General features: G+C 41.3%; 1 protein-coding gene across 2 annotated transcripts in view; it reads right to left on the bottom strand.

The window, feature by feature from the left end:
• dip2ba (disco-interacting protein 2 homolog Ba) overlaps positions 1-24834 on the bottom strand; it is a 46096-nt gene that overhangs the window by 19316 nt on the left and 1946 nt on the right. For both annotated transcript variants that reach the window (XM_065961419.1, XM_020648266.3), the window contains exons 2-10: positions 6216-6287; positions 4826-4981; positions 4586-4711; positions 4168-4404; positions 2753-2881; positions 1846-1965; positions 695-892; positions 301-392; positions 95-205 (exon numbers count right to left, since the gene is read on the bottom strand). In XM_065961419.1, coding sequence (XP_065817491.1) covers positions 95-205; positions 301-392; positions 695-892; positions 1846-1965; positions 2753-2881; positions 4168-4404; positions 4586-4711; positions 4826-4981; positions 6216-6287 — 1241 coding nt within the window. The remainder of the gene's footprint in view (positions 1-94; positions 206-300; positions 393-694; positions 893-1845; positions 1966-2752; positions 2882-4167; positions 4405-4585; positions 4712-4825; positions 4982-6215; positions 6288-24834) is intronic.

A 24834-nucleotide genomic window follows, 5' to 3' on the forward strand; every position in this document is an offset into this window, starting at 1 on the left:
AATTTACATATGTTGCACATATACAGCATCTATAGTTTTGTGATTTTAGTTGTTAACACAGAGGCTTTTATTTTGACAACAGTGACTTTGTTACCTGTCGGGACAGTGGGACCTCAATGGGCACAGGGATGACCTCAGCTAACAGGCAGCCGTAGAAAGCCACCCAGAACATACCAGGGTCACTGTTTGGATACACTAGAGCCACCTGAGAAACAGTAAAAAGACTTGTTTTATGCGCCATATTTCTTTATATTCATACTTTTACTTTTTCACACTGAGTGGAGACTGACAGCCTCGTACCCGATCTCCAGGTTGTATGACGGGTTCTGTCTTGGTCCCGAGTTTATTCAGAAGTGTATATGCCAATTTCAGACTGCGACTCCATAATTTGCCTGTAAAGAAGGCAAAGGGAAAAAAAAGAGTTTAAAATGTACTGTTGGCTGTTTGTTTAGTTTTTTTGATGTTGTATAACGAATACAAGATAGTTGAACTCCACAGCCCACTGTAGCTCCACAATAGAGGATATGTAGGTGTTATTCTGCCCAGTACAATAACATATTTGATTCAGTTGAATCAGCTTATACGCAAGAGATATATCTTATATTTACAACAGGGCCTCAATATCAAAGGAAAAAAAACTTCGGGAAGTGTTTCTCAAAAACCTTCTCTGTTTAACATTTTCAAACCTGCTCACCGTATGTGAGTGTGTAGAGGGGTTTGCCTGTGATATCCAGAGCAGTGAGGGCCGGGCTCTTGGCCTGTGTGGCCCCCCATCGGGCCAGTGCAGCCTGCAAGGCAGGAGGCCAGTTACTGACCACACCGAGGGGCTCCCCCTTCACCGGGATGATTTGTCGTCCCTCTGGCTTCGGGGTGTTGGGGTCTGGCTGGGGCACTGGACATAGACAGAGGTACAGATGAGAAGGGAGTCAGTAAAATATAAAGATAAGCTATGATTAAAGGTTTAATACTGCAGTACAACTGGATTAAAAAAAACAATATGTTACAAACATGGTGATAGATTTGTTCACATACAATTCCCAGGTATAATATTGAGACAATAATAATAATAATAAAACGTTGAATTTATATAGCGTCTTTCAAGGAACCAAAGGATATTTTACAAAGTGAAGTCATAAGAAGAAGAAGAAAACAAGACAAGAAAACAAGAAAACAACAAGAAAACAAGACAAAATAAACAAAAGGATGGGAGTTTGATGAGAAGGCAGATTTATGAGAGGTTGTAGGCTGTGGTGATAAAAAATGGTGTTTGAGCAGGGGGGGGGTCGTGATTGCTGAAGGCCCTGTCTCCATAGGTACAGAGTCTGGTGTTGGGATTTCGAGATGTGGTGTCAGTTGAAGAAGGATGGAGAGGCAGTGAGGGGCAAAGGCGTGGATGGATTTGTACTGTAAGTGATAAGGAGTATTTTATAGTTGATGCAGGATTTAATTTGGAGCCAGTGGAGGTGGATGATGGTCGGGATGAGGTGCTGCCAGGTTGAGGACTCTGGCAGTGGAGTTTTGTAGATACTGAAGCCTGTCCAGGGCTTAGCTGGGTACCACAGAAAGGACTCTATTGCGGTAGTCAAGATGGGAGGTTATGAAGGCGTTGTTAAAGGTTTTTTGCCGCAGAATCAGAGAGTGATGGCCGGAGTCTGGAGTTGTTGTTTTATTTTTTTAAATTATGAAAGAAGGCGGGTTTGGTGACAGATCTGAGTATGCCATTTTAAATGTAGTAATAGTCTATGTAAGATGGTCAAAGTCTTTCTTATTAATGTTCTTAGTGCTGATACCTGTGATTCAGTACTTCAGTTCAAGGGAAATGAAATACAATGTAGAAGTTCTCACCTTCTACAATTTCCTCAGAGTCATCGACAAAGAATTCGCTGAGTGGTGGTCTCTTTGGCCGTTTGAGTGTGTTCAACAGCTGCTGGATCTTGGTGGACACCCTGCTGTTGACAGGCACGCCTGGAAAAACACCAATAACATCCACAGTCACAAACAAATGCAAACACACAACCAAAACAACACGCACACACCCACCCATGCATTTCTATTCTAACACAGATCTCTACTTGATCTTACACTCTCACACAAGCAGAATCCTACGCACAAGCACACAGTCAGGATCTAAATCAGCAGCAGGAAAGATTCAAGGGGGTACTTGACGAGAGATCGACAGACTGGATAATCTTTAGGAAAACAAATAGGAGGTTCTCTACGTCTAAACCTATAACACAAAACAGGAGAGAAAGACAGGAAGGCAGACTCCAGGTTGTAAAGCAAGCTGATTGGGCCTCTTCAGCATCCCTCCCCTTCCCAGGTTTTGATTTGCATTACCTTTTCTTTTTCCTTTTTAAATGAAAGGCAAGACAGGGACAGGATTAATGGACCCAAAAGAAAGAACACAAAATATCTGTTGTTAGCAGGATTCACCACAGTGAAATGAGAATGATGTAGAAGATGATTTCAGTTGAATGTTGGTGGGTAGGTTTTTGTCTTGATTTGACAGCAGTCAAATCATCAACACATAAGATCAATGTAAAACAGAGAATGTCTGCTGCCATGATTAGTACATGCAAATAGTTAACCCTCCAAATCTAAAGAAGATCAACAACCAGATGGCAGAGGCTAAGTTCAAACGATTCAAGAGTAGAAAATGAATGTTTTACTCTCTCAACACTGGCAGCAAATGTAAACCCTGGTATTCTCATTAATACCACTTTTATACACATCTTGGCTTGTTTGAATGTACCATCAGCAGTATCGAGCATGCTGGACCGGCTCTGTCCACGACTCATGCCCCTGACCGCTGGAGGGAGATCCACCCTGGACCCTCTCTCCTGGGGAGTGGAGGATGTAACATCTGGAGGGACGCTGTTTTCTGGAGAAGAGAAAGTGGGTATCATAAATTCAAAACCAGTCAACCATTACTGCTTTGCAGATGTCGGGGGACTTGAGTCACATGACTTGACTCGAGTCGCAAATTTGAGGACTTGAGACTTGCTTGGCTGACAGTGATAAAAGACTTGACTTTGACTTGAGACAGATGACTTGAAATGACTTTACTTTTAGGACTTAAAATTGGCCAATGCAACAGGCACTCAGGGCGCGATCACACTGGCAATGAGTACCGTAAACTGCTTCGGCACGGCACAGTTCATGCACGAGCACGCAGGTACACAACGCTGACAGCCTTCATTATGGAGAAATCCGGGAGTGTTGTGTCTGTATCTGACTAACATGACTCAAAAAAGCCACAATGTATCTTTCATGTTCTCTGTGTTGTACTCCCATGTGCGGACGCGGACACGCGTAATTTTTATTTATCTATTTATGGCTGATCCAGTGGCTGACGCTTATCTGTTTAAAATGACTCAAAATAAGCCGAAATCAGTAAAGTAGCCATCATGTTCTCAATGTTGTTCTCTGTGCGGACACAGACTCGACTGCTACTCCCTTCTTTTCTTTTCTTTTTCTCGAGTCCACCTGTTTGTAAACTGAACACACTTATAACATAAAGCTGTGTATGTGCTGTATTACAACGTTATGTACAAGACGTAACCGTACTTGTATGTGTGTTTTGTATTTATAATAATTTAGGATTATTGCATTCTATTGGCAATGTTTTTAGAGGCTTTAGCATCCGATTTAAAGTCAGAAAAATAATGACACAAATGTACAAATAAACTAATAAGGTACAATAGATATTCACATCATAATGAGCAAACGGTTGGTCACTTTAACCTTTTTTTACTGCTTTGAATTACTGTTTTACCTGGTCGCACCTCCTGACAACATTAGTTGTAATGACAGGAAAATGCTGAATAAATTGTTAGTATTATTATAATCTCTGACATTGTAGTACAAGAAACAGAAGGGTATCAGGTACACCACATTATTAAGCTAATATTAAGAAAAACAACTTAAAGATGGCCGCTGTCTAAACTGACGTCATGTGGAAACTGGGAATTTTGTCTGACTTGACTTGTGACTTGCTTGACCCGAGCAATGACTTGACTCGACTTGCTTGAGTCTCACCGCAGTGACTTGACACTTCCTCGAGACTTGAAGGTTGAGACTTGCTGGTGACTTGTACATGTGTGACTTACTCCCATGTCTGCTGTTTTGTTTCAGTTAAAATGAGAGATATTGTTCAGCACAGTTTACCTATGCGTGTATGAGCCAGAACGTCTGCTAACACAGAAAGAGCAGGTTGGGGTTGGGGCTGGGGCTGGGCCTTGGCCTCTCCATGGGAGAGGGTTGAGGAAGCAGACGAGGATGTGGAGGAACTTTGGACGGAACGGTTGATCCAGTAATCGGGGCTCTGCAGGGTCTGGGCCAGCACTGCACTGAGAGCTGCCTTCCTGCGCAGTGAGCCCTCATCCTCTGATGCCGAAGATGTATCTGAAGAGAGGGAAAATCCTCACTATTAACTCAGAAATGTATAAATATATTAAGCCCAAGATGGCACATCTATAATTTTTGCCTTCCTGTTAATCATCTACATAGTTCCTTGTTCTAAAAACACAAGACTGTAAAGCAGATCTCCTCCTGTTACCCTCTTAATGTGAGAAATCTAATTTACCTGGAGGTGTGCAGTTATCTATGGGAGACTGGACAAAGGCTGAGCGTCTCTTGGTTGGCATGGGCAGTGCCATCTTCTCCTCTTTGTGCTTTGCCAGTGCTGCCTGAACAGCCTCTGTGTGGATGTCTGCATTAACAGCAAACAATAATCAGTAACACAGGGAGAAAAGGAAAAAGGTGAATCTTAACATTAAGATGAGGAGTGTGTTTTTTTTCTGTGATTAGTGTGTATGCTGTAAACCTGATCTGTATCTGTCGTCTCTGGCCCCTCCACTGCGGTGTGCGCGGTGGTGCCTGGAGGCTGAAGATGTGGAAGGGCCCGGGGCCTCGGGACTTGGGCTGGGGTCAGCACTGTGGCCTGGGGAAAGCTGAACATCTGGCAGAGATAGATCCATATCTACAAAAACAGAAGTAGATAAGAGCACATGCATGAGTTAATAAAAACACATGCCAACAGTATGAGCTACAAACACGCATCATTGGAAAACTGCACAACTGATGCTTTAACATAATTACATCTGAGCACAAGTTTTATATGATACTCCAGGAAGCTCTTTAAAATTAGGTTCACAAAAGAGCCTCTGAGTATAAAATAAGGACATGTACTTTACGGACGCATCTTGATCTGTTTACTGTTACGTGAAACTAGGCTACATTTGAGCAAATCAGTTTTCCGTAAACTGTCCCCCTGTAGAGCCTGGTAAAACCTCTGAGGAGATGATGGTTCAGAGGAAAACGGAGGCTTGAGGGGACGGGTGCAGGGGCAGGAGGTGACCTTTAGATCTTCAAAGCTTGCCAAAACCTGTTATAACATTCAGGGCTAGCTGTCCACAACACAGTGTTACCATGGGAATTATTGCAAAGGAAAACTTCCCTTAGAGATTTTGATCAATTCCATGACTAATACAGACTACAGTGAAAGTAGCAGGGAAGGAAGTTATGTTCTGCAATTCATTCTTGACACATCAAGAAGGATTTTTTCATGCTAATGCTAATGTGTTGTGATTTTTCCTGAGGAAACGCCACACCCTCATGCAAGCCATCTGACTGTGAAAAACTAAACAGTCCACAATTACGTACAGAGGTGACAGACTCAGTAAACCACTGAAACTCTGGTACTTCCCTTTTTTTAAACTGTTTATTAAGATAATGCTCTGCCATGGCAAATTGTGTTCACACTGTGTGTTAACTCTGAAGCATGCAGTGGGTTGTTTTTACTATTCTTAAGTTTTATTGTAATAAAATAAAGCTCTCAGACGTTGCAGTATGTTTGGCTACTATATATGCAGTACCACTTCTGGCCATTAGAGTGCCACAGAAACCCAGACATCCTCTTAAAAACTTCCACAAAGAGATTTCCCCTGAAGAGTGAACTCTTAAGAGAAGTGGCTTGAGGTTTTTACAACTGAAAAAAAAAAGTCACACTTACAACCACACTCACATAGTTGTTCTTTTAATGTCATTCTCTGTACAAAAAGTAAGCATGCATTTGCTAAGAGCAACCGGCTGTACACTGAGGTCATAAATTGACAAGTACTTTCCCAGCTGAGAATTCTTACAGAGACGTTTAGGGTGACAAAAGAAAGAGAGAAATAAATATAAAGCTAGAAGAGAAGAAGAGTTGGTCTTACTTGGCATATGGGAGATGTAGGAGGCCAGCAGCTTGGCTCTCTTCTTCTCATAGCCCTTTTGCGTGATGTCACCTAGGAGAGAGGACAGCGACACCACACTGTTATATTAGTCATAATTAACAAACAAACACAGCTGATTACGCACACACACAAAATTTTGTTAAAGTACAAACAACCCTTACAAACACAGCCTCTGCTTTTTCACACACGTGTGCAGGGGTGGAGTCATTATAATAACCTCTTTAGAGTCGATCTACTGGACTCCACATGTTGACAGCTCAGTTCATTTACAACTAGGCAAGGAGATAACACTATTGTTTAGCCTGACATTAGCCATAGTGAACAAACATGATGTGAGCACAAGAGCCTCCTTTGGGCTGTGAAACCAAAATATATATGGCAACTTGCAGATAACTGGACCAGGCAGAGAACAATGGCAAAACTGAAGGCTATCTGAAAAAGTTTGGATAGAAAGCAGAGACAAAAAGGAAGCCATGTGAGCAAGTTTCACATGGGACTCACCCATTTATCTCCTCCTCTGCCTCAACTGTTTCGCACTGTACACCCAACCCCACCCCTTCCCATTCTCAGTCAGCCTTGGACTGACAGGAATCCCACCGCGACTAGAGTTCGCAAGAGAGCAGCGGGGAAAGACAAAGTCCGCTTAACTGGGGACCCCTAAACACACAGTCTGCTTGTGTGTAGCAAACAAACATGCATGCAAGACACACCCTGTAAAGTTAACTTACATACATATACACACGCCCTTGTACACACAAACAACACACTACTGCAAACTTTCTCTCAGTTATTATTTCCCTTCCTCTGTGTCCAGTGATAACATGTATGCTATGTGAAGTGCAGAAGGACAGCTTATCATAAAACGAGCAGCCCCCTGCCCCGTCCAACACATGTATTTATCATGCTACATAGAGTTATCGCACATCACATGTTTCAGTCATGATGTGCAGAACTAGTGGATCAGAGCATTGACCGGCTTTCTCGATATCTATACTGCATTTTAGGTAGTTTCCAGGGTCTATCAAAAATCAACAAATATCAGAACAACTCTATTGTGCGTAAAAGATGATCAGAGACAAAAGGTAGCAAAAGCTCAACAACAGATTGGTGGGTGGTGGCCTTGATAAGCCTGCACTGGGTGGGGTGTCCCATGTGTGACTGAGAGTCTGTGGGTTGTATCTTAAAGCTTTCTCACACTCTGGTGTGTGATGTTTGCTGGTAGAAGCAACAGAATCAGAAAAGAAAGCTCCTCTTAGGACTGATAATGTAGATTTTCAGTATGGGTTTTGGCTTTTTTTCTTTTCCTTTCCAGGCAAAGAAATCTTTCACAACACTGTGAAACCATTAAAAACAAGAGAGAAGCAGGGAGCAGCTAGAGTGCACACAACCCTTGCAGATTAAAAAAAGAAAAACAAATCAGAGACAGTATCAGAGAACTGATGTGTGATCAAATGTGTTGTCAATGGGTTTCTTTTAAAGCTCAAATGAGGTGAACAGTATTCAGCTCCAACTTCATGCCTGGGTGCACAACCTTGCCCTGCATTCTATTTGTTACACAAAGATCATCAGATACCCTTTAGGGTGGTTTTTTTTCTCAGATTCTCCTCTTTTTAGGCTTTTAAAAACACATTTCTGTTGTGGGTAATACTAACAGACAAGACGTGCAACTTTACCAATCAACAACAAATTGGTTGCAGTGGAGCTTCATTGTTGTTGGAGAGCCTGGGATCTGTGGTGCCCAAGTGGAGCCGGAGGGAGGAAGGGAGGGATGGAAAGATGGTGGGAGAGGGAGGTCATTAACACAGACAGAGGAGAGTCTGTATTGGTGTGGGGCATAACAACAGGCATGGACTGACACAGCCACCATGGCACAGAGACACTGAGGGCTCTGGTTTGAAAGAGTGACTGTGACAGCTGCTTCAAAACAGAGGAAAAGCTGTATGTTTGGAGAGCAAGAATGTGGTGTTTTGAGTCTAAGCGCGAGCAAAAATCTGTACAGGGACTGTATGCTTGTGGGTGTGTGTGCGTGTGCGTATGTGTATGTGTGTGTGTGTGTGTGTAATCTTAGGTCAGGGGACAGGATATTAGCGTTACCCCACCCTGTGTGTGCGCTGCCAAAACTGTCTCCCTGTGTCTGTCTAGAGAAAGAGGAATGTGCTGATTGGAGAAGTCCATGCTAACAGAGAGAGCCAACTGGCCAGGATAGCTTGCTCATGGGCCAAAATGTCCCCTGAGGTGCAGGAAGTGAATGTATCTGTGTGCAAGTGTGTGTATACACAGCTGGTGCAGGTTTACTGGTGCTACAGTACACAGAGGAATGAATGCTAACTTAGCCCAGAGCCGAGTGGCATTACAGGCCTTCTGTGTGAGATGTGTGTCAGTGTGTCAAACCAGGAACATGCGTGTGTTTTGTTGTTGGGGCACATGCTGTACCTGCACACTACAGTTTGTTGTTAAGTAAAGCGTATGCGGGTCTAAAATGTATCTCAATGAAGTCACAAAAGCCATTTTGTGTCTCTAGATTTTGATCAGTATCCTTCCTTCGCCGTCCAGTCTTTAACACGCTGGGTGTGTAAACAGCCCGACCAATGAGGCTGTCTCAAATGCTCATCAAATACGACATTATGACAGAGACTCTGTGACTCTTCCTTTGAACTGCTGCTGTTGACCTCTGACCTAAGAACAAGTCAAACAGAGGGCTTATCAGTTTACAGCTGATGACACAGGGTCACAGAGGGGATATACTCACAAACTGCACTCCCTGTAAGTTACACCAATGATTATAGCCTGCTGAAGCGCATACTCACAAAAAGGATTTCACTGGAGAAGTCATGCATCCAGTCCATTAGTAACCACTTTAATTTGCAGAGAAATTCTCTGGTCTGATCCAGCACATATATGCCTTCTGTGTTTGTGCAGCCCAATCTATTATTTAATGCATACTGTAAAGCTGTCCAATATAACTGTATGCTAACAGGTCATACACCATCTTGTGATTGAGCATCATAGGTGACATATAAAGTGACTGTGTTCCAAGACTTTTTTGAGACTCTGCCCTCTGGCAAGAGGCTGCGGTCCATCAGGACCAAAACCTCACGCCACAAGAACAGTTTCTTCCCCTCTGCGGCCAGCCTCATGAACAATATCACTGCCCTCCCTCCTCCCCCCACATAACACAGACTCTCATCCAGCCCCACAGTCAGACAGCATTACAGTAATGTGAAGGCTGATACGGATTTTATGCATTACATTAACGCTTACTGGACTTTGAATACTGCACCTTTTGTACATGTTTGCTATATTTCCTTTGTTAACTGTTTTGCACCAAAACACCAAGTCAAATTCATGGCATGTGCAAATGTAATTGGCACTAAAAAAACTATTCTGATTCTGAAAATAATGTGAGAATTGTCTAAACTTTTCAACCGATGCATTCATCTCACTCTGCTGTTTAGTGTCACGAATCCATAATATTAGCAGCACCATGAACAACAAAGTGAAGCTTAATGCTTTGGGATGCAAATACAAGAAAAACATTGATTAAACATACTACATGGTGTATTAACTAGAATGCCAAGTGACAGGGTTAATGACTCAATTGATCTATTTTACTGTCTTTTTGGTTAGCTGCCTCTTCTCACCTCTGGGTCTCTTTGCTCTCATCACATTACAATGATAATCTTATCTCTGTGCAGCAATTCTTCTGCTACCGCAGACATTTTCAATTTATTATTTTAGCATTAATTGTCCACCTGTAAAGCAACTGTTGAGGGTAAGTAAAGTAATGTGTTTCAAATCAGTGTCTGCCCAAAGAGTGTGTAACACATCATTGCCTTCAGCAGCAAGCCCACTGATGCCCTCATGGACTAAGGATGCACAAATCCACTGTCCACACAATACTGACTCAAACCAGTGGATGGGCTAAAACCACAACAGGGCTGATCTGTTGGAGTAAATATTATGTTTATGTTGGCATGGGCATAAACCATTTTGCCAACAATAAAATAAGGAGGAAGCCACCCCTTCAAGATGGAGTACCCTAAAGTTTTTGAGACATAAATATTTCGAAGGGTGGGGACGGTTCCGCAAGATATTACTCTACAAGCTTAAAGGAAGAATATGTGACTTTTTGATCCAGTAGATGTCGCCTTTGAGCACCAGCATGAAACCAAAACAATTCACACTGCATTGTTGTGTTAGCATGCTAATGCTAACACATGATAAAGGTGAGTTTTTAAACCACATCAGCTTTGTCCAAGTGGGCAAGAAATGGGTCACAGATGGCCAAGAATTTCTTAATCGAACTTGTTAATCGAGTTTTTCCATTCGTATGGCTGACATCATTTCAGAGATCCATTTTTGAAACGAAGGTGGAGAAGACGACTTCCAGTCTGTCAGAATGAGTCTCTTAGCGATAATCATCCCCAGTGCTAGGGAGCATTGTAGGCGTGAAGGGAAGACTTTCAGTTAGCCAAAGATGGCAAATCCTTAAAGTTTCTTAAAGTGGATTTAGCTTAGCTAAAGCAACCCAAAGAGGAGCAATAAAACCACATGAACGGTGGATGAATGGTGTGTAAATAACAGCGGTACGAGGACAGCACACAGTAAGACTGGCTGAGGTTAAGGATGGAAGAGCATGCCAAGTGTGGGAAATACAAAATGAAACTTAAAAAAAAGATTTATAACAGACTCTAGGTTAATCTGGAACATGCCAAAAGAGGGAAAAAAACTATCTAAAAGAGGGATTTTAACTCCAGCTGCCACATTCAAGAAACAGCAGTTTTGTACAACTCTGAGACATTTCAATAAATCTCCAATGACAAAGGCACCCCCCCTCCCTTATTCATTCATTCAGTAACACATGCTGCCAACTGTGACTTTCTTTTTTCTACTTACTGATATAAGTTGGCTTATGAATAACTCCTCTTCATTTTGTAAATGCTCGTCTCTGCCCGAGAGGCTTAGTGAAGTACTTTCCTAATGCCAAAATTTTCCATCTGTCTACTAGTGAGATCATATTTTGTTAAAGGAAAAAGCCCACTAAAGAAATAAAAAATCAAGTGTAAAAATGCCCATAGTGGGTCGTCTGATAGGCACCGTATAAAGATGGAATTCAGCGACAAGCATTAATAATCCAGCAGAAACTACAGTGAGGAAAAACGATAAGAGGCAAGGAGTCAGCACAGTTTCATGGTTTTTAACAAGTAAGACAAGTAAGAGGTCACTACTGGGCTAATGTTTCCCGTCAAAGACAGACTCAGAGGCTGATGGTCGATGCTATAGCAGGAGGGATTCTTGACTGTAGTCCACCAATGTTAACAACACACCAACAGGAAAAGTTAAAAGTCAGCAAGTACAGCACAGAGGTACCAGATTTATGTATGCGTGATGGAGGGTCCTATATGGCTTTAAGAATCAGCTGATTAGCCTATTAGCATTCCCTAGCTAGCCACAACACCACTAACATCATGACAAGCTTTGCCTAACTCGTGTTACCAGAACACAAGGCACTGAGTCAGATTTTCACTTCTCTTTCCATGATGTGGCAATGACACATCATTAAAAACAGTTGATGTTGTTTTCTGTTGAGAAAATCTTTTCGATTTTAAGACCCTTACTGACCCCCTTACTTAAACACATGTATTAAGCCCCCCCGCTGGTGGAGCTCTGTAATTACTTTGGGTAGATTAGCCTGGTACCATCCAGTTCTGGGAGGAAGCAGCATAACTGTTTTTGCAACCCCCCCGTTTCCTCTTGTGTCACAGTATCGGGTCCTCTCCCTGCATGAGCACACACACACCTACATGTCAGGGGTTACTTCCAAACACATGCTGAACACCACAAACAAACTCAACAATAAGGATTACTACCTAGATTATACAGATAGTGTTGAATAAAGCCTAGCTTTTCAATCATGAGAATCCTTCGTTGTTCGCAGTTTTTGCTTGATCCTAATCTGCAATCTGAGATTACAGATAACTCACCAGATTACATCGTCCTGTCTGGGCTTTTATGTGGACTTGCTAAAAAGCCCAGATGACAAAAACGTCTTAACTGAGGATAGTCCTGCGTTTTCTAAACCTGTGAGGTCATGGTCAGGCCTCCTGCCAGAGATTCTGGTCCAATCTGCACAAAGATGTCTTTGTTTATCAGTGCCTGATTGTCCGTGATAAATGTGATGCTAACATACAACACTGATACAACTCTCACAAGAAATGGATACCAAAAAAAAGCAGAAGCTATTCTACCCTTAGGGTCTCAGTAAGAAGAAGACAGCAAGGGGACTCGTAGAGCACAAAGGCAAATACTCTCACATGCAGCCACAGTGCACACATTTACATGTAAATACACACATAAACACAGGGGATGTGAGAGGAACTAACGTCACCCACAGGAAATTATTTATAGACACTCTGAGCAGAAACACAAAAACAAGGGGCCGACTGTGCTAAGAACACGGCTAAAAAGCTCTCAGCAGGAAATGTAAATGAATGAGTGTCACCAAAGCTTTAAATTGCACCTGGTCGGTAAAGTAGAAGCTAGAGGCTTCTTTCAACGGTTCGCTCTCTGAAATGGCTGCAGTTAAACTGAAAAAAAAAAGAAAAATCCCATATTCTGGAGTTATATTCGTGCGTGAATTTTCGTTCTTTTTAACTCGTACTTTCTTATTCATCGCCTATGAATAAATTAGTCCCCACAAGAAAGTAAATTATAATGGAAACCAAATGATTACAGTAGTTTACAAGACAAAACATTTCAACCATTGTTCCAGTTTACAAATCATGAAGAATTCCATCTTCAACCAAATAACTTCAAGGCTACCTATAATTTAAAAAAAAAAAGGCTTAGGAGTGTCTTTGAATGTCTTTTTCATTTCGTTTTGGGTGTTTTTCTGCAGTATTCTCCCGAGGACTAAAGGAGGCATGGTGTACGTCATATTCAGTGAAAGACTATTTTGTAGAAACATTTCAAACCAAATTCATGTAGGAAATAAGAACAACCAGTTCATTGCTGAGTTAGACGACTGACGTCACACGACTGACGTCAGAACAGCAAAGGTTAATATAATTTACTCTTCAGGCCGCTTTTAAAACTCTAAGCACCACAACAGGCTATTAACAGACAGGTGGTGTGTTTGAGACATGAGGTGACCAGAGGAGCCAGATGATCAGATGGAAGAGGTCACATCCTAAAGGGATTTAAGATCAGGTAAATTAGCCTAGCACTGCCGATATTTGCTTTAAATTATTATTGCATTTAGGATATCACTCAGTTTGGTGATATATTAGTAATAATTAATAATACTCACTTTTCAGAAGTGACCCTTGCCTGTCATAGTACCATAATCCCAGATGGTATTGAGAAGAATCATCAAATATGTGCTTTTATGGCTGCATCAGCCAGTTCAAAGGTGTCAGTGATGTGACTTAATATAAACTCAGCCATTGTCAATGTTATTGGTAACACATGTGACTTTGTCCAGCACTAAAAAAAGAGAGTGGTGAAAAGGACTATTAGGTGTCCACTAATACGAAAAAGGCAAAACAAACATTCACAGGGTATTTGTTTCTATCATACAATATATAACAGTAAACAATCTCAAATGTATACTGAAGTCATTTAATATTATGAAAATTCTGCTTATTTGCATTTCTTGCCCAGCAGATGATAGGAATGAGGCATCTCTTGAATCTGTCAGGAAAAATCGTGGGATTTATGGATTACTCAGTTTCTTTCTTGCTGGCCAGTTAGTTTTGATTAAAACAGAGTTAAAAACGAAAGTACCGGTAAGATGTGCAGAACTCTAACGCCATGATACGCCATAGATCTTCTATGTTGTTGTCCGGCTCACCACCTCTTTCTTCCAACGTCATCACGCCGGCCGTGATTAGTCATGCACCACACTGTGTAGTGTAGTCTGTCATGTCTGATGGTCAATGCACCAATTTATGGCTCTGTGATCGCATTAGGCCGAGTCAACACAGAGAGGGGTATTTTATTTAAACGAAGGTTACTCTCATCCGTTTAAAAAATTATCTCGTCCACACACGTTAAGTTCTCAAAAACATCCAAATTGAAACCCAAAATGCAATGTTATGGCTGTCATGAGCACGCCAAGATAAAAAAAAACAGTGTCCATGCATGTGAAAACATCTCTCCATTCCCCTGACCGGGGTCTTGGCAGCCGCAGCAGTGACCTCCATTCAGGCGTCAACATAGTTGGAGAGCAACTGTGTATGTATGTGTACGCAAAAGTAAAAAGTCCAGTTGTCTAAATTGTTGAGATTGAAATGTAATCTTAGTAAAAAATTAGATTAAAAAAAAATGTAATGGCTCTTTACTACAAACCAGTGTGACACATTTAGGGGAAACCTTTACTAAGTTTTGAGCAGCCTGCCAATTAGCATTAACTTACTAAACACTTGAATAGAACAGAGCAATCGTTAATGTGATCAGAAACACCTGTCCATTCTTGTACTATAACAGGTTCGCTGCAAGTGTGCTGCAACACAGAATATGCCACAGTGTAAATTAGGCTTTCTAATCAGTTCAATTAATTTCAGTTCCACTAGGAGGGAACTTGCACACAGTAAAGACAGGAGAAAACTAAATAGAATAGCATCTAGACTCACCAGTGTTTTGCATCACTGGGTAACCAGAGTGTGGTTCAGCAGTGAAAGTGAGCGAGAGGTGTCGGCTTTCACTGTGGCGGTGACGTAGTTAAAAGATACAGGGGCTAAGACATGTGGACAGCCCTGACCTGAGGCTCACTGACCTCTGTACATCATCTGAACCGTCATCTGAGTTAATACAAAAACACATTATCAAATATTTGCTATTATGTATGCCGGTGATACATCCGATGATTCATCATTGCTAAGATATTCATAATTGAGGCTCTTTGACTCTGCTTAATTGCTGATGATTGGTTAAAAGAGGACATTAATGCAGAGGGACAAATGTTAACCAGGCGGCTAACAAATAAATCAATATAAGAAGCTCTTAACAAGCAATGAGTGGTCTTTGAGGAACACTCTGATCCTGACTGTTGAGTCTACGGCTGATATTGAAACCTCACAGGCACACTTGCTGCAGTTTAATCCGAGGACAGCTCACTGTCCTGACCTCCTACCACCCACTATCACAGTCATTAAACAGGCTGTCTTCAGGATGAGAATGTATTGCTGCTGATGACTGAGTCTGTGGGGATATTCAACACGAGAGGAAAAGTGATGAAAAATGATTTACGATTGCCTGACAAACTGTGAAATACATTGAGCAAAAACATTTCACCTCATGTGGAACTGAAGGTCAAGGTCACAAGGGAGTGGTAGCAAGGCAATGCTAGCAACAAGCTATCCCCTATGACTCGGGTGGGGGAATTAAAGTTGTGAGTGAAGGAAAGGTGAGAGACTTTGTAGCAATTAAAATCCTGGTATCATGAAAAAACTTCAAGAAACAAATAAGGACATTTAAAAATGCCAGAGCTTAGCAACCAAAAACAGATCTCTGAATTTCTCATCTACTGTAGGTGAACGTTTCGGGTGTGACCTACCTGTGTTGGAGTCTGAGTCTAAAGGGAAAGTTTAGTTGAAAGATCTTGTGATTATAATTTGGACACAAACCTACTTTTAAGGTTAAGCTTTCCTACGGCACAAGAGTGTGAGAAATACAATGTTGATATATTCTGGCTCCTGGCAGCTGCATGTGGTACATCTTCATATCCAACACACATCTTCAGAGACTCATTCAAAGCTAGAATGCAAGCCCATAATACACATAATAACAGTCAAAGCAACACATATCAGCAAACAACCAATTTGAGCTCATCTCCAGGAAATGAGTAACACAAACCTGGCCAAAAGATGTGATTCTAACAACTGTCATTAAAAATACAGACCTTTTATTCAAGGTCATGAACATACACGATGCGGTCCTGCACCGGTCTGAGGACTGTACTTGTCACAGTTAAAAGCTTAGGCTTAAGCGCCTCCTATATTGTGTGTTTTTTATGGCCTTTGTTTTACCTCAGTCTCTGGGGAGTTGTATTAAAGAGGTCCATGCAAGCCAAACTTTAGCACAATGCACTGAGGGGCCAGGAGGGGAGATACGCATCGGCCTGTTAAGGGGGTTTCCTGAGGACGTCTACGCTAAGTATTTCTGATAACCACTTGGCTCAGCACAACAATAAAGCAGAACTATTCAAACACAAGGCAACAGTCCAAAAGAAAAAAAATAACTGTGACCTGGTTTCCCATCAGCTGCTAAGGAAATACCCTGTGTTCTCCAGACCTGCTTGAAAGTAAAGTCAGCTGTGGATGATCAGCCCGAGCGCAGACAATATGGAGAGAGTGAGAGTAGAATAGAATATAGTATGAAAAGGAAAAAGTCACTACGTCTGAGACAAACAATAAAAGCCATGGGTCAGTCAGTATGTTTGTGTCGCAGATGAAACTCGCAAGCAGAGCAGAGACGTTGCTCAGGACAGTAAAATGCATAAAAGACGATCAGTGCACATAAATAGAGTGGACAACTAAGCATACCGGAACACTTTGTGTATCTATTCAAGTAACTGAAAGTGCATGGACACGCAATAAAAAATAACCACACACTTGATGTGTATTTACACAAATAATATGTACACAGAGTACTATTTATATATATTAGATAAACCTAAACTCCTTTTTAATTAAGAAAGTGCTTTTAGAAATCTGAGTACAACTGACTGTGATATGGAAAGCTTCAGCATTTCAATAACAGTATTTGTTACCCCCCCATCACATCAACTTTACAAAGAGAGGAAAATTAAATCTGTGAATTACAAGTTTGAGGTAATTTACAGCAGCATGTACTTTGTCTCATTTACGCTCTAACAATGTTTAACATGATGTGTGTGTGCACTGACTGCAGCGCATGCTGTGTAGTCAGAAAAAAACACCAAAGGAGAAACGAGCGTAAAGGGCTTTATCTTCAGTTTTTGGACCAAGCATAGTGCTGTGTAACAGAGTGTGTTTGTCTAAGTCTGCAGCTACAGACTACAACAGGCTGTAACATTACTGATGATATATTTCTGATTGCTCTCACCCGCAACCACAAGCTGATACCTGTATGACACAGACACGATGAAATAGAACGTCGTGTTTGAAACAAAATGAAATGTCAATACTTTAGAGCATGTTTCTGTGTAATAGCCCATGAACAAGATGCGCAAGGCGGATCCCTTAACTATAAGGCGTCTGTACCGTGCCGTACTCAAGCACGATTGGCCCCCCGCTGCACCATCCCCACACGGGCCGTGTCACACTGGCCAGGACTAACTGTGCCTGTAAGCATGATTACCTCTTGTACATAACGTCGTAATACAACGCATGCATGCTTTATGTTATTATGAAGCGTGCTCATTTGACAAACAGGCGAACGAGAGAGAGAGAGAGAGAGAGAGAGAGAGAGAGAGTCCGCGTCTGCACGTCGGGGAACAACACAGAGAACATGACGGCTACTTTACTGACTTTGCAGCTTATTTTAACCATTTTTAATCAGACACAGCCATAAAAAATAGATGCGATTCTGCAGCCGCACATCAGAGAACAACAGAGAACATGACAGCTACTTTGTGGCTTATATTGTGTCATTTTAGTCAGATACAGACATGAAACTCTGGATTTCTCCTTAATGAAGGCTGTCAGCGTTGTGTACCCGCGTGCTTGTGCTCGTGCCAAAGCCAAGGAAGTGGACCGTGCCTGAGCATCGCACGGAGCAGTCACACTGGCCAAACTAACTGGACTTTAGGGTTGAAGCGTGCATAGGCACGGTACGGATGGCCAGTGTGACCGCACCCTGAGGCGCTGCTGGACACACTACTTTAACAATTAGCATACCTACAGCAACTGTCTCCATAGGTCAGACAGCAGGCTGATGGCCTGAAAAGGGCAGTTCTCAATTTGCTGTAGTATTTCCCACACAACCCCATGAGTGTAACAGTGACCCACATGTAGTGTCAAACCAGCCGGTTCGTTGGATGTGGAAGAGTTTGCTACTGGCGGCTGTCTAATAGTCAGGAGCATTAGCCTCACCGCGAAAGAAATACACACAATTAGAAGTGACTCCTTGGGACTTTGAGAGGGTGGCCTCTACTGCAATAATGGCAAGGCTTTTGTGTCAAAGAGATGCTTGTTTTCTCCTCCTCAGGCATGAAAGCAAATTTGTCTTGCCAGCCAGGTCTATTTATATTCACAAGAGCATTCTTCAGCATTAGCACAGTCACATGGCCCGTCGGCCAGTGGATATAGCCTAGCAATACATTGGAGGGGCTCTGAATCTACTCAAACAGTCTTAAAACACCAAAAAAACTACACAGAAAACAAGGGTTGTTTATTACTAAACCTATGAAGTAAAAATCAGGTCAGTCATCAGACTGTCTCATGTGTCATCCTATGGGCCCTGACTGCAGGCCACAACAGCTCTGAGCAGGAAAGGTTGTGCAATGAAACGTCACAGAGGTGCGCCACTGTTGCTTCAGCCCAGTGATGACTACAGGTAGGTTAAAAGGTGAATGAAGGTAAGTGTTATGCAGTCTGGGAGAAAGGGCCTTATCCACAAAATCCACTTCCAATCCATTCCCTTTGAGTCAGAGGTGGCATCATGACCCATCCACTCAGTAAACAGCCCAGAGAGACAGGAGGTTAAAACAGGTTTTCTGACTTTATGTTTGATGGATGTGCCCTGGAGAGGAGGACACACCTAATTACAGTGACTCACAGATTTACAACCAGCAGGAAACAGGCTTATCTGGACTGTTGTTTTTGTGCAAACTGTGAGATACACAAACATATACCGGTATATAAAATGAAGGGGTTGAATGTATAATTTAAAGTGAGCTTTTATTCAAAGACTGTAGGGAACTTCCACATGAAGATCAGAGCACAAGGTCAGACACAGAACAGCACACATTCAGTGACAGATTCCTGCTATGGGGCACCTCGGAAGAGTGGCTGCTTGCTAGCACAGGTGCTTCAGACAAGGTTCATCACAGGAGTCGTCTGCATTCGAGGATTTAAAGGTGACAAAAAGTCAAATAAATCATTGTTTTTGGCTTAAATTTTTCAATCTATCTTGTATATTAATGTCTTATTTATGATCAATGATGTTCTTAATGGTATATAACTCTGTAAAGAACTTTCTTTATATGTTCTCTACTTGAGTGCTTCTCTTTGAATAAACTTGCCTTAACTATGTATTTGCTTCTCTCTGTTCATAGACTTACACAGCATAGTGCCATGAGTCCTAACACTGTGGGTGGATACAAAATGAATATGATTATAAAACCACTTTTGATGGACTAATATTGGGACCATAATATTATGTGAATTAATTAACATAAGTATGTTATCTAAATTTAGGGTTTCAAGAGAAATGTTTATAAACAAACTAAAATGGGTTATCATCCGGTGTACACATACAGTGAAAGACAGTTTATTGCCTTTGAACGTAAATATGAATGTTTTTATATTTGATACTTTTCTCATACTACGATGACAAAAAACAATAATTAATAATGTTGTTGATTTCTGCCATGTTGTCCCAGCTCAGCCTGACATCAAATGTGAGCTTGTTCAACAAGTTGAGCATCTTCTGAAGAAAGTGAAACATGTGCAGGTCTAGAGGGCTGACGAGTGGGATGTCAATATCTGTTGGCGTTAATTCAAAAGGAGGTTGGCCTTTTCTTTTTCCTAAGCATGCCTCAACTTCTACCTTTGGGAACATAAAGAAGTCACGCTCACCAACCACTCACACCAGCGCACCAACACCCACTCCCACACCGCTCTGTGAGGGTGTCCTGGTATTTAATGAGAGCATGTGAATAATTCAGCCTGCAACAGGTCTGGAAGAGAAAAGGGATGCAGCCATCATAAACTATTCACAGTGTAACAGTATTATGACACTTGCAAACACATTTGCATGTGCAAACATGCTGTATTCTCACACACACACACACACACACATAAAGAAAGACTTTTGCCAAGAGTGCCCCACCATCTGTTTGGACCTAAGGCCTTGGCTCTGAAGCAATGAAGGAAAAGATTGGTGCTTCTTAAGATTCTGACCTAGTGCTGACGAAAACATATACCCACACAACAATTTAGTTGTGAAGCTCAATAAAGTCACATAAATTTTTTGACATAGAATTCAGTTCTTGAAAGACACAACACGTCCCAATTGGATAAACATGGGTTTAATTTTCAAGATGTTATTCTGAAGCCGTCTGGAAAACGCATCATGGTAAGCGTCTTGCAGTCTGTAATTTAAATGTTTTTGGTTTGCTTGGGAAAAATGTTGGTTAGAAAAAGTTTTCCCAAATTCTCTAAAAAGACATAAGTCAATATTATGTTGAAGATATTGATAATGCTCTGAAATCAATTGTGGACATATTGGCAACTCATTTCCTGGGCAAAGGCACTAACATTTTTGTCAGAGCTCTGAACAAAGAATGCTGCATCATGCCTGCTCGGGTCAAAAGCTGTGAAATGAATTTGGGTTGATATTTTATCTGTAAAGATTTAGTGAGAGGCCCCTACTTCTCTTTTTGTACCAGTACATACAAAACACTGCTGAGAACACCATGACCTTGACTTAAGAGGAAGTGTCTAATCACACATCTGTAATCTCAAAATAAGCACTTTAGCTGCTGCTACGTGTAAAGACAACAGTTGGCTGCCTATCTTTTTCAAAAATATTTTCCCAAACCTCTCCTTTATTTGGAGGAGAGTCTTCCCAAGGGAACCCATCAGGCCGATGGAGGGATGACACCGAATGAGTCCATATCAGTGCTGACATCCCCTGCTGAGGGCAATCTCTAGTAATACAACAATGAAACAATCAAGTGTCTGCTGCATCTGAATGCCAGTTAAATGGGTGACTGTCCTAGAAAGGAAGCAACTGGCAATAATCTGGGCTCTATGTCTGCCCTCAGTGATTATAGATGCAAAAAGGGGGTAAGATCTGTACATGACCACAAACATATACAAAGAGCTTTACACCACTCAGAGTTTTGTCAAATCAGATGTGGCTGTTCATAACAAAGTTTGAATATTCATTCATCTTTTTCAGTCGGGCATTAAACATTTTAAACATGAGTCTTGTGTTTATCTGTAATTTGAATAGAATCAGTCTTCAAAAAGCACAGGCTGTTGGCCAAACCTTTCAGCCGGCAACTTCATGAATCATTTCACCTTAGTTACAAACAAGCTTAGCTTAAGTTAACAGCAGCTCAGTTCAGAGGGCCTCAACCCATACAAAGGAGGATGACAAGACAGATTGTTATTGTGAAACTCTTTTATTCCATGTTTAACCAAGAGCCAAACCACCTGTGTAGAAAAATTAAGTGCACAAAAAAAAAAAAAAAAAAAACCTTCAGCAAGTGTCCACTTGAGGCTGGCTGCAGAAGCCCAGGATGTCACTTAGACACCCATTCAGTGCCCCCTCATTAAGTGGTTTACCGGATTAAACAACAGGGTCTGTTTTTTTTTGAGGGAAGATCTCTGTGGATAATTTGGCTCCCTGTAAAAAAACATCAGAACAACAAAGATATGCCATGGAGTTTGTCCTGCTTAGCATTCTGTACAATGATGCAGCCAAGAGACAAGAGTGCAGAGATTTTTTACAAGATATGTTGGTGCACAATTTTCAGCTTGCTCGGCTGTGACCAGTGACCAGTGACCAGCCGGTCCTCACAAGTATAATAGATTCTGAGCCCAACACAGACTCACACTCAAGCCATGCACATACCACGTACAGAGGCACAAAGCACTAGCGTGACAGCCACGCACAAACTCAAGCTAACATGTCAGCTGTGTGGACGTGAGGTGCCCATCAGCAGAGGTGTGTTTTCACACACTGGAGGAAAAACAAAGCTCCTTTCCTTGCTCCACTTGCCCTGAAGTACATCACTGCCCATGCACGGGTAGATCCTTGCGTCCGCACTGCTTGTATGTGGCTGCACATTTGGACAAATAAACGCTGGTCTCAATTAGACGCCTGTATATATCCATTGTTTACTGGTTTACTTTCAATTTCAATGCCACATTTACTGATCGCCTCTCTGACAAAACAGTCAGAACTGAATGGTGTCAGATGTAGGTCTGCAATATAAAAATAAGGAGGATCAGCAAAAAACATTTCTTTGTTGATCTTAAGAGAATGAAATAAAATGCAAAGCTGAAATGCAACTTCTGTCTAAGATTAAAAGGTGAAAAGCCAGGCTGCTTAGTGTCGAGAGTGGGTGGGGAAAGGAGTAAGGTCTTGGGGAAAACATTCTTACAGGTTTAAATACACTATTTTACCACATTTTGATCACAAATAATCCAAAGCATGTCTCACATGGACGCCTGCACTATTAAAGTTGGGAGAGACTGGAGCAAATTAACACTAGAGCTTTTGATTTAAGTTTTACGGTAATTAATATTCTTTTGTTACGATGAGGCACCAAAATGACAAACTGATAACCAATACAAAACTTGATAAATACTCTTTGAAAGAGCAAATACTGTTAACTGAGACAGTGAGAAACAGAGGTAGAAAGGCAAGAGGCTGCAAGTAATAACCCAGTGAAATAGTCACTGATTTCAGTTATTTCATGAGTGATTCATAACTCCTTCAGGAGTCAGGGAAAATACAGCTAAAGAGAGTGAAGCAATACAATTATCAGTTGCTCTTACATTAAATAATTAGGGATAAAGAGAGTGTTAATAATGGCTGTTTAAATCTGACACATAACATTTTCTGGTTCTGATCTGCTTGAGTTAGAACGAGAGATGGTCATGTCTTCTGGGGCAGTTTTGAAGACTTTAAAATAAGCAGGTATCAGCAGGTCAGACAAGGGAAAAATATAAAATCAGAATTGGCCAAAGATAGCAATCAGTGCATCTCTGATTTCTGGCCCTGGAATACCAGCAAATATTTCACAAAAGAACAAGTAGTCTGTGTGGAAGTTTACTTGAGTTTTGTAGAAAACACAGCTGACAGTAGGTCAGAAAGTTGGTGGGGATGTCACACAGGTAGGATAGTTACAGAAAAAGAACCAGACGTGACCTTTTCCCCTGTCACAGCTGAGACATGGCAGGGTGAAAGGGGCGATCAACTCCCCTCAGTAGTTCAAACTACACGTAATCTTCTCAAGTATGACCAGTCACCAGCCCCTCCCTTTTCTTCCTATGGAAGCAGCTCATTCCATCGTGCACACAAAGGCTGGGCTCAGCTGAAAGGCCTAAATGGCAGCAGAGCTCCTGGTCACGGCGGTTCAGACCAGCTGAATGGTGTCATTGTGTCCCCATGGTCACAGGGGGCTAGCAGAACTGGGCTGTTTTTAAGGGGCCTTTTGGCAGCTCTGTGTTCTTATCCGAGCAACGCAGAAACAGGCATTTGCACTTGGTTCTCAGAAGGGGTAGTTATAGACTCAAAGAAGTTGATGATAAGATGACGACATGCCGCATGCATCCACTCATAAAGAAGCCGGCACCTTACTTACATCAGTTGAAGCTAAAACTGAGACAACATTTATTTTTCCACTACATCTAAGGCTTTGGAGCCGCAATCTGAAAGCAATCACCAGCCATGTTTGTCAGACAACCAATATGGCGAAACAAACAATGAGTAAACATGGGCGCCAGGTTAATATGGATATGATTGTTTGCTTTCATTGCTTTGTTCAGCAATCCAACATAATGTATCACGTGATTCTCACAAGAACTTGAATGCACCACCAACAGAGAAGAATTCCTGTTTACAAATGCATCACCATTTTTAACTGACCAAAGAAAGGAGGTGACCAGGTTTGTTTGGCTGTTATATATAATGTCACCAAAAGCATGTTTTGATTATAAAGAGGATGATTTTAAATACTGATAAATTAATAATTGGTGTGAATCTAAAATGTCAATTAAAAATTCAAGAAGTTAGAGGATGGCAAATAGATTCAGTCATGTATCTTAATATATTTGTATCACAATTTAAATATGTGATGTATAGGGTGTTCACATTTCCAGAAAAGTTACACGTTTACACTATCAATACCATTTTTTTATACCACAGCAACAGAAATGCATGCTCCCAACACTGAGTGATTTGTTGTTATTCATTTCTTGTTATTAACTACCAAAAATGTAAGTAAACTCCTGCACACTGTTCAAAATGCAAAAATATGTTTTGGTACCGAAACGTTGACAATGTATTTGTGCAATTTAGACAGTGTTTGTTTGCAATTTCTGATGGCTTCATTCTTCTCCTAAGCACCTTTCTTAAGAAATAGATAGTGAACTACTTTTTTGTGAACTATTGTTACTCAAAATGATGGACAGTGCATCGTATACAAAAACGTGGTATTAAAAGTACCGAAGTATCAACATTTTTGACAATCCTTGCATGGAAAAAATAATCTATTATCTATTTAAAAAATCAGGCACACATGACTTTCTACTGCATTCCAGCTGATAAAACATGTACCAGTCTCATTGAGGTCACAAAAAGTCCTGATCAATGAGTTAAAGCTGATTTTGTTTTATTTTTATAGCTTTTGCCAAAAGTATTAATTTAAGGGATAATT

This window comes from Labrus bergylta, chromosome 12, assembly GCF_963930695.1.
Source record: "Labrus bergylta chromosome 12, fLabBer1.1, whole genome shotgun sequence".
NCBI lineage: Eukaryota > Metazoa > Chordata > Actinopteri > Labriformes > Labridae > Labrus > Labrus bergylta.